This window comes from Danio rerio, chromosome 4 (genome assembly GCF_052040795.2).
Source record: "Danio rerio strain M-AB ecotype USA chromosome 4, GRCz13ab, whole genome shotgun sequence".
Taxonomy (NCBI): Eukaryota; Metazoa; Chordata; class Actinopteri; order Cypriniformes; family Danionidae; genus Danio; species Danio rerio.
This window is the reverse complement of record NC_141024.2, coordinates 63,854,918-63,869,709: the sequence shown is the minus strand read 5'-3', so window position 1 is coordinate 63,869,709 and position 14,792 is coordinate 63,854,918. Positions and strand designations below refer to the sequence as shown.

The 14,792-nt window shown below is 41.7% G+C and overlaps 3 protein-coding genes across 3 annotated transcripts in view; 1 reads left to right on the top strand and 2 right to left on the bottom strand.

Annotated features, from left to right (window-relative positions):
* The window catches only part of LOC110439496 (uncharacterized), a 484,284-nt gene that overhangs the window by 297,068 nt on the left and 172,424 nt on the right, over positions 1-14,792 (top strand). The gene's annotated exons all lie outside the window — the stretch shown is intronic.
* LOC137489764 (uncharacterized) overlaps positions 1-14,792 on the bottom strand; it is a 144,034-nt gene that overhangs the window by 47,896 nt on the left and 81,346 nt on the right. The gene's annotated exons all lie outside the window — the stretch shown is intronic.
* On the bottom strand, positions 4,621-13,886 carry LOC137491046 (uncharacterized). Its single transcript, XM_087250523.1, has 3 exons — positions 13,847-13,886; positions 12,673-12,822; positions 4,621-6,555 (listed from the first exon to the last, which is right to left on the bottom strand). Exons 2-3 carry the CDS (start codon positions 12,755-12,757, stop codon positions 5,765-5,767), a joined length of 876 nt encoding a protein of 291 aa, XP_087106649.1. The 5' UTR covers positions 12,758-12,822; positions 13,847-13,886; the 3' UTR covers positions 4,621-5,764.

Below are 14,792 nucleotides of genomic sequence, written 5' to 3'. Positions count from 1 at the left end.
GTTGCTACAGCTTCTCTGGAGGGCAGGCAGCGTGAAGTTCCAAGAACATTTCCTGACTCTGAAGCAATGATGGCAAGATGCTCCCATTCCTGTCAAGTAATTGCTTGACAGTCAGCGTGAATCTGTCAAATGTCATGACTTGACGTTGTACAAGGATTTGACGAAAAGTCCTGCAAATCATATTGCCTTAAAATCAAAAGCATTCCAGGACATTCCACTACATGGCATTCCAAGACAGTTCTTTTGATCACCTTTCGGTGCACTTGCATTAAAGCCCTCGTCCATTGTTTTGTTCACAAGCTTTTCCGAGTTTCTGTGGACAATGCCTTACTCGCAAACACCTTAAAACTTGCAGTTTGAAGTGCCTATTAGGGTTGCCAGGGACATTACTAGGCTGCATGAACTTTGGCGCAAAGAGGTTGATCCGGCGCTTTGTCAGTGTTACTGTATCACTTGGACATGGCGCCAGAGATTTAAAGACTTGAGCCTGAACGTTTAGCCAAAGGTTTTGTTTGTCAGAAGTGGGATTTGAAACCACACCTCCAGGGGAGACTGCGACTTGAACACAGCAACTTACACAGCTCAACCATCCTGACATGCATGAATGGCCTGAGCTGTCTCCTAGGACCCCCACCGCAGCACAGCATAATGGAAGGTGGTGGGTCACAGCTTGCCAAACTGCTGCAGTCCGCCTCATTGGCGCAGTAGGCAGCGCGTCAGTCTCATAATCTGACGGTCGTGAGTTCGAGCCTCACACAGGGCAGGGTGGTAACTTTTGGTACATGGGAGCGCTTAGATGACTGGGCAGCATTTATTATTCCCTTCAATACGGTTCATGCTACCCGGGAGCAAAAGATGCTACAGCTTCTCTGGAGGGCAGGCAGCGTGAAGTTCCAAGAACATTTCCTGAATCTGAAGCAATGATGGCAAGATGCTCCCATTCCTGACACGTAATCACTTAACGTTCTGTGTGGATCTGTCAAATGCCATTATTTGACGTTGTACAAGGATTTGACGAAAAGTCCTGCAAATCCTCTTGCCTTAAAAATCAACGGCATCCAAGGACATTCCACTACATGGCATTCTAAGACAGTTCTTTTGATCTCCTTTCAGTGCACTTGCATTAAAGTCCTCGACCATTGTTTTGTTCACATGCTTTTACGAGTTGCTGTGGACAATGCTTTGATCGCAAACACCTTAAAACTTGCAGTCTAAAGTGCCCAGGGACACTGCTACGCTTCATGAACTTTGGCGCAAAGAGATTGATGCAGCACTTTGTCAGTGTAACTGTATCACTCGGACATGCCAGGTCGTGCCAGAGAGTTAAAGACGTGTGCCTAAACGCATAGCCAAAAGTTGGGCTTGTCAGAAGTGGGACTCACACCCTTGCCTCCAGGGAGACTGCGACCGGAACACAGCACCTTAGACCGCTCTGCCATACTGACATGCTTGTATGGCCTGAGCTGTCTCCTAGGACCCACATCGCAGCACAGTGACATGGAAGCTGGTGTGTCACAGCCTGCCCAGCTCCTGCAATCTGCCTCGTTGGCGCAGTAGGCAGCACGTCAGTCTTATAATCTGAAGGTCACATGCTTTTCCGAGTTGCTTTGGACAATGCCTTAATCGCAAATGCCTTAAAACTCGAAGTCTAAAGTGCCCATTAGGGTTGCCAGGGACACTGCTACTCTGCATGAACTTTGGCGCAAAGAGGCTGATGCAGCGCTTTGTCAGTGTCACTGTATCATTCGGACATGGCGCCTAGGGCTGTAATAATACACGATATGAAATCGAAATCGCGAATCTACGATCCTGTGTCGCGTTGTGATAAAGGAGATTCGCGACACACCCCGTGACTACCTTTCCAATAACGTCACGCGTGCCTGCAAAAGTTGAGCTAGTTGAAGAAGAACGTGAGGAAACAATTTTTTTTCACTCGACATTACGAGCACTGCTCCATTTATGCCCTTGCAATATGCGTTTAGCCGGGAGAGCTCGCACGGAGCTCTTAGTAAGGGACCATCTGAATGTGTCAGGAATATCAAAAACAAAATTAACGTAACCCCGCTTGACAATAGACAACGGCAGAAACATTGCAAATGCTGTCAAAGCGGCCGGATTTTCACAGCATATACGATGCTTTGCTTACACTGTTAATGTGGCTGCACAGAGAGGGATGGGCGTTCACCAGATGTCCCGACTCCACAGAGTAAGGAAAGTTGTCACGTTTTTCACTGCAATGTTGACATGATGGTGTTTCTGAAGAATTTTCAACTTTTTGGTTTTCTTGAGAGAAATAAGTTGTTTATTTGTTTAATGTTTACTTGACTTGTGGTTTGAAGCACAGGCATTAAGCCTCAGTGTAAAACAGTAGCCTAAAGGTAAGTGAATTATAACTTTTCTGTAACCGTGCTGTGCACTTTCTGTTTGACCCTTTGGGAGTGCTGACTGACAGGTGAGTGATGCGTGAGGTCAGGAAACACGATGAAGCTTTCAGTTAAGATGAACACAGTTTCTATAGTTATACTTTATTTAGAGATAAAGGTATATGGCTCTGCATATAATCACTCTATCTTGCTGGAGTTTATAGCCGTTTCGCTTTACTTCAGGACGCATTAATGCCGCTCTGAAGGTCTAATCGCTGTTTTAAGTTATCCAGAGCTGTATGAATGTACAAATCTTGAATATCACGATATTATTAAATATTACAATTGTAATAACACAGACAACAACACCTTAGCACAATCGATAACCAGCTAATTCAGTCGTTTCATAAGAGGACCGCACTTCTTTTTTCCTTGTCAACATAAAGGCAGAGAGGTGCGCCTTGTTTTCGGCCCCTTGTTCAACTGCAAGGCATATTTAATTTGCGGGACCATAACATATAACCCGTGCCTATAGACACATTGCCAAAGAAGCAAAATAGAAGTAGAATATTGCTGTTTGATACAGACGTGTTGATGCTAAACCAGCACTGATGTTGACCTGGATCTGTGTAATAAACGCAACAAATAGGCTTTACTTTTTATTTTACAGCTTATAAAGCATGTATGCACATTAATGCAATATCATATTTAAACAACAAAACTGTTTACAAAAAGTCAACATATGGGCGCGTTGTTGTTGTCTTTTCATCACGCAGCGCACACTTGAACCGCGAGGGAGAGAGAGGAAACCATATAGCAAGACATATTCTTTAAAATAATGATTTATATTAAAAATGTAAAAGGTTTTGTGATTACAATAATAACAGCGGGGCATTAAATAAATGCATATTTTCCGTGGAGCGGGCAATTTGAGGAAGTCAGCTATTTTTATTTGACGGAAGAAAAAAACATATGATTGGAAAAAAGCCTATGCCGGTTATTAAAAAGAATCAGTCAGTATTTTCGTTTTGTAATATAAATTAATTATTTAATTGAAAATAATTTAGGGCAGTCCTATTTATTTTATTCATTTTATTTAGATTATTCTGCTCTTCTGTGCTAAACACTGCAGATGCGTGGAAATGCTCTGTTGTTCTGTTCTGTTATTAATATGCTAGCATTTAAAAATAAATCAGTATTTTAAAATGCAATATTTAATGTGTCAGACACAAAAAAGACAAGTCAATTTGTTTAATATAAAATTAATAGTAATCTGACCAGTTAACCCTTAATAAGCGATTAATGAGCGGCGGTTGTCAGTTAGCAAAATTAACTAAATGAGCATCCCTAGTGGCCATTTATTTAGTTTTTCTATGTAAGAGAACTTGATTGAAAAAGAATTTTCAACATGCTTGAACCATCTACACAATGGAGTTTAGTTCTGTTTGGTTTTTCAACAGTATTTTGTTACAAAGAAAACAAAAGTGATATAGCTTTGGCTATTTTTTTATTTTATATATTACTATTTATATTGTTAATAATTTGCATAGTTAATATTGTTTTTTGATGTTCAGTTTATAAAGATTTTTCAAATGTTATTTAATAAAAAATAGTTTTAAAAATCTTTTTAATCTAAAAAAATTGTGATACGAACCGAATCGTGGGTTTGGTGTATCGTTACAGCCCTATTGATTAGAGTAATTAAATGGTTTAAAGTTATTTGAAAGGTTGAAACAAAATCTGTTATCTTGTTATTTTTAAATCAACAGGAGCGGTTTAAATCAAGATTGGCAAATTTGCATCAACATCACCAAGACTGCTTTAACCGCTTTAACGAAGCAGAAAGTGAATTAAGACAAAAGACTTGCATACAAAAATCAAAGCATTGTGAGTATTTAACCTAATTAATATATCATTATTTAAACCTACCACAAACTGCCATTTGGAGGTTTAATGGTGCATTTTCTTTTGAATTTTATATATTCATTCTAATCTTCATACTCTCCTGAACAGCGTTCATCACCTGCAACAGCAACACTCACATCATCTCCATCCTGTCCTGAGCAACCTACATCATGTGCAACTGCAACACTCATGACATCTTCATACTGTCCTGAGCAGCGTTTATCACCTGCAACAGCAACACTCAAAACATTCTGTTCAGCAAAGAGTCTATAATGAATTCTGTTTTGATTCTCCTTTTACTCTTACTTCATAAAAACATTTTACTACATGAAAAAAAAAATTTAAAAAAAAGTTAACGGTACAATTTTTCCATTGTGTTTTATTTGTTTTGGTCAGTGTATACATAATGCAACTTTGAAAATAGGTAATTACTGATTTATATTTAACCCATTTAATTAACTTTTTATAGTTTTCTTGTGATTGGCTAAAACATTCATTTAGATTTAGAAGTTTTGAGTGATTAAGGCAGACATTTTAAATATGCAAGCTTTTATTGAGCAATGTTGTTCTATAGATTTTAGATATTTCTTTAGGTAGTTTTGCCCAGATTAGTTTTGAATTAGGAAACTCAAGGTATCAGCACCAAATTATCTACTAATGAATGGGTCTGGATTGGATCCAGATAAGCTACTTCATCAATGGGTTCGGGTCTAGATTGGATCTGGGCCGGATGAGCTAGTCTATCAGCGGGTCTGGATCGGATCTGCGCCGGATGAGCTACTCTATCAGCGGGTCTGGATTGGATCCGAGCTGGATGAGCTACTCTATTAACGGGTCCGGATCGGATCTGGATGAAGAGCTTTATTAGCGGATACGGGTAACGTCTGAAATGGGTCCGGAACGGATACAGAATTCTTATCCGTTCCGGATCCGTTGCGCTGTGCAAGTAGACTCCAGTACAGACCCATTTGCGGACCCGTTTCTGTTGCGGATCATGTAATACCTCCGGCGCGTATCTGTTCCGGAGTCATTTTGATATCCGGAAAACCTTTAGGCAGCAGTAAGCCTCACAAATACTTAAAATTGATTGACTTAAACTGCTTAAACTTTATTAAAACTACACTTTGTTCACTTTGTTCATTTTGTGCTTTTGTTCCTTTGTTTATTGGTCTTAAAGATAAGCCTGCTGTGAAAAAATAGTTTCTCTGAGATTATGTGTTATGTAATCTTGTTAAAATTTATTTCTTAAAATAAAAGTATAGAAAAAAAGTATCGTTCGAAACCGGTATCGAATTCAGGGTATCGGTATCGAACACTTTAGAACAATACACAGCCCTAGTCAAGTGATGTGATTTTGCAGGTCAGAGTTCACCAAGCTTGAACTTTGCAACGCAGTGAACTGCGAAACTTGATGCACAAACTTGGTTTCCGGTCTGACGCATTCACGTGCGTATGAATGGAAGTCTATGGGGAGAAAAGTCCAGTGTGACCGCAACTTAAGTGCAAGTGAATAGTTTCTCTCCAGTGTGGCTCACCATGTGTAAATTAAAGGACGATGATCGGCTGAAACTCTTCCCACACTGAGGGCATGTGAATGGTTTCTCTCCAGTGTGGATACTCATGTGTCTATTAAAGTTTGATGATTGGCTGAAACTCTTCCCACAGTGAGTGCATGTGAATGGTTTCTCTCCAGTGTGGATCTTCATGTGTTGATTAAAATTTGATGATTGGCTGAAACTCTTCCCACACTGAGGGCATGTGAATGGTTTCTCTCCAGTGTGGATCCTCATGTGTTTATTAAAGTTTGATGATTGGCTGAAACTCTTCCCACAGTGAGTGCATGTGAATGGTTTCTCTCCAGTGTGGATCCTCATGTGTTTATTAAAGTTTGATGATTGGCTGAAACTCTTCCCACAGTAAGTGCATGTGAATGGTTTCTCTCCAGTGTGGATCCTCATGTGATGATTAAAGTGTGCTAATTGGCTGAAACTATTCCCACACTGAGTGCAAGTAAATGGTTTCTCTCCAGTGTGGATACTTATGTGTTGATTAAGGTGTGATGAGCAGCTGAAACTCTTCCCACACTGAGTGCATGTGAATGGTTTCTCTCCAGTGTGGATCCTCATGTGAATCTTAAGAATGTATTTTCTTCCAAAACTCTTTCCACACTGAGTGCAGGTGAAACAATTATTGTCTCTCCTTTTAAAATCAGTCTGTAAATGAGTTTTTTCCTCAATTTTGACATGATGTTCCTCCTCTTTACTCCTCTCCTTCTCTTCAATTAGGTCTGAAATAAAAAATAAAAAAACATTAGTTTTCATTAAGTCTTAAAAACTCTCATCAAAAGCTGAAAAGTGAAAAGACACTGGAAACGTTCAAGGTGACAGAAGTTACCCTTCGTTCCCCAAGGAGGGGAACGGAAGTGCTATAAGTGGATTTGATCTTGGGAAAATCCTCGAAATGGGAGGATTCGGTTCAGAAGCCACTTTTCTGAAAGTGTATTGAACGGGCCAATGAAAGCAATGAATTGGCAGCGTAAGCTTGCGCAGGTGTGCTTCATTGCCAATTATCCCAGCATATAAGCACACCTGGAGCGAGCAAACGCCGACCTTTTAAGCTGAAGAGACTTTCTAACAGCTAAGGGACAGTCATTATGGCGACGGAGTATAGCACTTCCGTTCCCCTCCTCGGGGAACGAAGTTTTACTTCTGTAACCTCGAATGTTCCCCTGCGGTTGGGGAACTTCAGTGCTATACAGTGGATTTGATCTTTGGGAAAATCCACGTATGGGAGAACTATGAAAAACGCCATAATGACTGCACCTTACCAACGCCCCCGATGAGGGGATAGTCAAGCAAGCGTGACGCACCCACATCATGGGAGGCGCGGTCTTCCAACGTGTCCCTGGCCCTAATTTATCTCCCTTCAACAGAAGTTTTACGGATTTAGATATATTTTTTGGGAAGTCGTGTGCGTCTAGATGATTCTAGGAAAATACGACAGTACGTTGGGAAGCGTGCAATCCCGACAGGGAGGATGCTGCGGAGGCCATCCACTACCCAAGGGGGGAGATAAAATGGCAGAATTACATATGGACTAGCCCTAAGAAGGGGGAGTGTGCATAGACAAAGAGGTTAGCGGAGAGGGAAGACACGGGTCCACCCAGAGGGGGGACTTAACCGTGGCGGAATAAGCATAGTCACCTTGTGGGGATCACGCATAGCAGACACCTATACCCAAGATGCGGGCTGACCAGCGGGCAGACCGACAACTTAGTGGGCCAGCAAGTGACTCCTCTGCTGAGTCAGTGCTGGGGTCCACGGAGGAATCTGCAGGGCTCACCTGACGGGGAACTTTACTGACAGATAAAAGGGCACACGTATCTACGTGTTAGGGACAATGGCGCAGCAAGCGTGTTTCAACACCCTACTGAGTTGTTTCCTCAATCACCAAAGGGTTGCCTAATACCCTTGAGGAAACCGGCTCCACTCGCAGATTGTAAAACCTTGCAAATGTGTTGGGTGTCGCCCAGCCCGCAGCTCTACAAATGTCTGTTAGAGAGGCGCCACGTGCACAAGCCCAAGAGGATGCAACGCGCCGAGTGGAGTGTGCACGCACTCCCGGGGGACACGGCTCACCTCTGCTCGAATAAGCGAGTGAAATGGCATCCAAAATCCAGTGGGATAATCTTTGTTTCGATACGGCACTTCCCTGCTGCCGACCGCCATAACAGACAAAGAGCTGCTCAGATGATCTAAAGTGCTGAGTACGGTCCACATAAATGTGCAGCGCGTAAACTGGACACAGTAAGGAAAGGGCTGGGTCTGCCTCCTCCGGGGCAGCGCTTGCAGGTTCACTACCTGATCTCTAAAGGGGGTGGTAGGAACCTTGGGCACATAACCCGGGCGGGGTCTCAGGATAACGTGAGAGTAATCCGGCCCGAATTCCAGGCACGAGTCACTGACCGAAAATGCCTCCAGGTCCTCGACCCTCTTGATGGAGGCCAACGCGACCAGCAGAGCTGTCTTCAGTGACAGAAATCTTAGAGATATTGAATCGAGTGGCTCAAAGGGATCTGCGTGTAAACTTGTGAGAACGAGGGCGAGATCCCAAGAGGGCATGAGAGGGGGCGGGATGGATTAATTCGCCTAGCACCTCTGAGGAACCGGATGATGAGGTTGTGCTTTCCCACGGTGCCGCCAGCTACCGTGTTATGATAAGCGGAGATGGCTGCCACGTAAACCTTGAGAGTGGAGGGCGACAGCCTGCTGTCCAGCTTCTCTTGGAGAAAAGAGAGCACAACACTGATCTGGCAATTTCTGAGGTTTTCTCTGCGAGAGACACACCATGTAGTGAATAGACTTCGATTCAGGGCGTAGGGGCACCTCGTGGAGGGGGCACTAGCCTGAGTGATGGTATTAACCACGGCACTCGGTAGGTTACCCAAGTCTTCCTCACGTCTAGGGACTACACGTGGAGGTTCCAAAGATCGGGGCGAGGGTGCCAGATGGTGCCCTGTCGGCTAACGGCTGCCTGCTTTCGAGGTGTACGGCGCGCCCAGGGGCGGGGCAGCACTCGTTGGCGGGCGCCCTCGGCGAGGAACAGCGGAGGTGGATGGCTCGGCGGGCGGAGCGGGCTTACGACCGCGCCGACAGATGACATTACCCATCGCATCCGACTGCTCTTTCACTGCCTTGAATTCCTGGGTGAATTCACCGACGGTGTCGCCGAACAGGCCAGCCTGGGATATGGGCGAGTCAAGAAAGCGAACTTTGTCAACATTGCGCATATCGGCCAGGTCTAGCCAGAGGTGGCGTTCCTGAACCACAAGTGTAAACATCGTCCATCCCCAGTGCACACGCGGCGGACTTAGTAGTCCGAAGAGCATAGTCGGTTGTGGTGCGCAGCTCATGTAGTAAGCCTGGGTTAGACCCGCCCTCGTGCAGCTCGGCCAGCGCCTGCGCTTGGTAGCGCTGGTAGGTGGCCATCGCGTGCAAGGCGGAAGCAGCCTGGCCCGCAGCCTTATAAGCTCTGGCTCCGAGGGAGGCAGACAACCTACAGGCTTTGGACAGGAGACGGGGCGGACCCCGCCACGTAGGGGCGCCACGCGGTCAAAGATTGACCGTGATAGCGCGTTCCACTGACGGGATCAACTCATACCCCCTGGCAGCTCCGCCGTCAAGGGCGGTGAGGGCGGAGGGACACGCAGCATGGGCTGAGAAAGTTGCCCTCCAAGACTGCGTGAGCCTACTGTGCACTTCCGGGAAGAAGGGGACCAGAGGCTTCGAAGGCTTCGCCTTCTGGTCCTCCACGTAGCACCCATCTAGTCGGTCCGGCCGTGGAGATGGGGGATGAACCAGCTCCAACCCCACGGCCGAAGCAGCCCGGGAAAGCACGGCTAACATGTCCGCTTCAGGATCCATTTTGACGGCGCTCACCTGCCTGGAGGCGATCTTAGCTGTGCAACGGTCATGGCATAGCAGTGACGACATGAACTGCCACCACATTAACATGCTGGACCCCCAAACATGTAATGCAGTGATCGTGTCCATCATCCGGAGCCAGGAAACCCCGGCAACCAGAAACGTCGGAGCGCCATCCTGAAAAGGACGTGCTGCATGACTGTGTTGCTCTTTTAGGAAAGTTTGCAACAATACGCACCGCTCTGGAGGACCGGACCCAGCTCGACCGTCTGCCGCCGCGAAAACCCACTCTGGACCGGGAGACACTCGTTCGCTCTGAAGTCGCTGAACCAGCAAGAGGAACCCTCATCGACTCGATCAGAAAGTCTCTGAAGCGAAAAGGATAGCGTTTGCTCGCTCCAGGTGTGCTTATATCCTGGGATAATTGGCAATGAAGCACACCTGCGCAAGCTTACGCTGCCAATTCATTGCTTTCATTGGCCCGTTCAATACTCTTTCAGACAAGCGGCTTTTGAACCGAATCCTCCCATACGTGGATTTTCCCAAGATCAAATCCACTTATAGCACTGAAGTTCCCCAACCGAAGGGGAACATTGGCTACACACACTGTAATTTTGATGCATATTAATGTAAAATAAATCAAATATTTTGTTCGGTCTATTAACGTGTACACATTTAAGCATATTCAATTTCTTTATTTATCTAGTGCTTTTATAAGTTAAACTGTGTCAAAGCCGCTTAACATAGAAGTTTTAGTAATTTGAAACTGTCTGTCCAGTTTTTACATAATTGATTATAAAAGTCATTTTGGTCACATTGATAAGACACAGATTTGAAAGCTGTAAATGCCCTGTTTTTTACTTGTATATATTCATAATTACAACAAAATGTTTTTTCTAAAATTTGTAATGTTGACAAGAAAACTTATTCATTCTGTGCTTGACTGGTAAACGCATCAGAAAAAAAAAAAAGTTCGGGGGTAACAGCTAAACAAACTGCTGAATATTTGCCTCGCAGACATGAGACATACCTGTACAGCATCTACATAAAGGCTGGAATGTGCACCTTTCCCCCCTTGTGTGCTGTTGGGTTCATCTATTCTGTGGTGATTGGGGACATCTTATTTTGGACATATATTGGGAAAATGCTTTGAAAAAAAAAACTCAGTACACTCTGTATATTGCAAAGCCATGACCGCAAATAATCATGCATTTATGATTGTTGGTGTTTTCTGTGATGTCAGTCAACATTGTTTAATTGGTCTCCACCCATGGAACTTCAGAAAGGAAATGGGTGAGAGTATAAAGGAAGAAGAGAGTTGAAGAGGGCAGCATTATGTGGTGTGTGGAAGAAAGTGTGCTGTCCTGAAATCATTAGCATTTTTTTTTTCATTTGAATTATAAGTGCTGAAAGTTTTGTATGGAAGTTTTTTCCTAACAAAATTAAAATGAAAATTCAAATGCTTAAAAGATCAAATGATAAATCAAATACTTAAACTATAAATCAAATCCTCAAACTGACATCGCAAATGATAAATCAAATCCTCAAAATGACATCGCAATTGATAAATCAAATCCTCAAACTGACATCGTAAATGGTGAATCAAAATGCTCAAACTATAAATCAAATCCTTAAACCGACATCGCAAATGGTGAATCAAATGCTCAAACAACTCCGCAAATGGTGAATCAAATCCTTAAACGACTCCGCAAATGGTGAATCAAATCCTCAAACAGACATCGCAAATGATAAATCAAATGCAATTGAGGTGTCAATCAACCAGCATAGGCGGAGCTTTAAGGCGGAAGAGTTTGTTGTTGACAACTACCGGTAGCTCTATGACTTTTTCAAGGAGTTCAGATTTGGGTGCTGTTTTTGCTCCTAGCTTGAAGTAATTAATTACAGAACATTACTTTGATAATTTTATTATAGCATATTATAAATGAAATCCAAACATTGTAGTATAATATTAAGTAGGAGTCTGAAGAGATGCCAACTCCACGATACAAGATGAGACGCACGATTGGGTTCAGGGGAACGAGACAAGTCGATATTTTTACACTACTTTAAAGAAATTCTTAATGATGAGACATATTCATGGAATAGTCTTCAAATATATGAATGGAAAATAGATTTTTATAAAAATTTTAAAAAATGTAATCACAAAATGCAGAACAATTAAGGTGTTGTTTTTTATTTGTAATGAAGTCCTACACGATGGTAATAGATTAATTACGGCATTTAAAAATCTGTTCTGCACTTTACTAAAGCAGCTTTCAGCACATCTCGCTCCGGTGAGAAAATAAAGCGGTGACTTTACACCCACACGGCCAACCGAGTGACATGCATCACAGAGGCCATGAGAGGGGTCTGGCTGCAGACCTGGTGCAGTGCAATCTGGGCTACATCCAATGCTTTTTAATGGGCTCACCTAACCCCACCCCTAACCGTCACAGTCACTAGCTCCATTTAAGTGCATTGTGTCTGACATTGCATCGCTGAGTGATGCAATCTCAGCTTGCATCATAAAGGCTGCATCCAGATACTACTGGAGGCCAGCCTTGCAGGTGTATGCAAAGCACTTGATTTGCGGTTCAAATTCAATCCTGCTTCCAATCTTCAATGCTAAATTCACCCTCACGGTCAAGACAACTTTTTATCTTAATTTTACCGATTTAATCTCACGAGAACTCGTGACACCCTTAATATTAAGAGTTAATTTTAAGCTTGCTCGCGGCCCACCTGCAGGATTGCTGAGGCCCACTTGTAATAAGAGACTAATTATACATAAAAGAATGACAAATGACACAAGAACAAGAAAGAAACTGATTCCTGTCTTTCAATGAGTGCTTATGTGCGTTTAGGAGAACTAGGCAGCACACTCAGGGCTGCAAGATGGATTTAATTTAGTATTCTTATTATTAAAATATAACTGAATGAGGATCAAATGACTGAGTTGGTCATTGAGAATAAAAATCAACCTGTTTGTTCCTGCAGATCTTCCTGTTTGACTGTGAATGTTTCTTCAATCTTCACATCTTCACTCTCCTCTTTAATAAACGCCATCTTTATAACAGTGTGGAGATCAGTCGCTCAAGCAGGAGTTTTTTTCTGTCTTTGGACACTTTATCCTGTTTAATATGAACAAAACAATAAAAATGTCCTGATTAAAATTAATAAAACAATGAACAGAAACAAAATAACTTCTCTTCATCACTTGCTTCAACAGTTTCTTTATATGAGAGTAATTAACAAAAAGAAATCAGGTACGTCCATGCATAGAGGTAAAGTTGGTTTTATATTCGCACATTCAGACTTTCTCCTTAATAATATAATTTCATAAAAGTATTATTTGCAACCTCTAAATAGTGAAATCATATTAGCACTCAATGACTATCAAAGTACAACAATGTTCACAGTCAAATAAACAATGTTGTTTAGAAGTCATACTTGCATGCTAATTCAAATCGAATATTCAAAGTAACATGGTAAACAATTTAGAGACTTATAAATGAACGAATGTGTAAATATAAAACCAACTTTACCTCTATTGTCAGCTAGAAAGAATGAGCTGATTAAAACTCCGTTTCTCATACATAGTGATGTATATTTAGAATGGAATGACATTATGCTATTTAATCAATTAAACCTTCATTAAAACACCTACACGTTTATGTTTCTTTTGTTTATTCAAGAATAGAAGTAAAGTTGGTTTTATATTCGCACATTCAGACTTTCTCCTTAATAATATAATTTCATAATAGTATTATTTGCTAACTCTAAATAGCGAAATCATATTAGCACTCAATGATTATAATGACAAAAGTACAACATTGGTCACAGTCAAATAAACAGTATTAATGTTGTTTTCAAGCCACACTTTTATGCTAATTCCGATCGAATATTCAAAGTAACAGTAAACAATATAGAGACTTCTAAATGAACGAATGTGCGAATATAAAACCACCTTTACCTCTATTATTCAAACAATAACCCTCATTACTGTAAGTAAAATAATACTACACAGTATAAAGTGTTAAAATAATGTTGTCAACAGCAGCATTACGCATTAACAGCATAATTTAGCATCGGATGAAAAAAAGCCTGAAACTTTAATCAATCGCTTTATATAAGTGTAAACGCTTTAAAACAAACCTTTCTCCATCTGAATCCAGCGCAAGAGCGGCGCCGACTTATGACGTCACACCACGCCAAAATAAAAGTCTTTTATTTTGTTTTGCTTTTCTTGCCACTTGCTGTTGCAGTCATGACTTATTGATACATTTCTCCCTCGTTTTCCATTTTCTCTCCCCCTCTCTCTCTCACTCACATACACACACACACACACACACACACACACATATATATATATATATATATATATATATATATATATATATATATATATATATATATATATATATATACATACAGTGTTGTGCAAGTTACTTCCAAACTGTAATACATTACAGATTACTGTTATTTAAATGTAATCCCTTACCTTACAATATTACTGTCTCAGAATTGTAATATGTTAAATTACTCTTATATTACTTCTTAGTTACTTTTACCAAAATAACTACAGAATTAGAACTTAACATTATAAAATTATAATGTTCTATAATGAGCATTTTACATCCAGTAGAAAGTGATTTGATGTAGCAGAATGACTGACCTCTCCAGGCTACTAACAATATAGTATATAATTGGCAATATAGTATATAATATGTAATGTGATGGCTCAAGACAATGCAAGAAAGGATGACAGCCAGAATAACAAATGATCTGTTAAAAGTATGGTAGAGGTAAAGTGATTATCTGGCAATATCTGTGAATGGCTTGGCTATATTCATATTAGACACAACAGGCCGATATGTAAACTCCAATACCATGACAAAATGCAGATTTTGTTTCTTTTCTTATTGTTGCCATTATTGTATTTACTTTACATTCAAGTGGTTTACAACACAAAACCGTCCTGCACAAAGTGAGCATGATGAACAGCTTTCTCAGCTGTTTCTCATTCTTTCTAATGTTTGTGCAACGATTTCCTGTTTGTGGACAAAACTGCTTGCGAGCTCTCACATACGCTGCTCGCGCA

Coding starts and splice junctions, on each gene's coding strand:
- LOC137491046 (XM_087250523.1), bottom strand. CDS start 12,757: ATGGCGTTTATTAAAGAGGAGAGTGAAGATGTGAAGATTGAAGAAACA. Junction 6,556..12,672: donor AGATCTGCAGGAACAAACAG/GTTGATTTTTAT, acceptor TTTTTATTTCAG/ACCTAATTGAAGAGAAGGAG.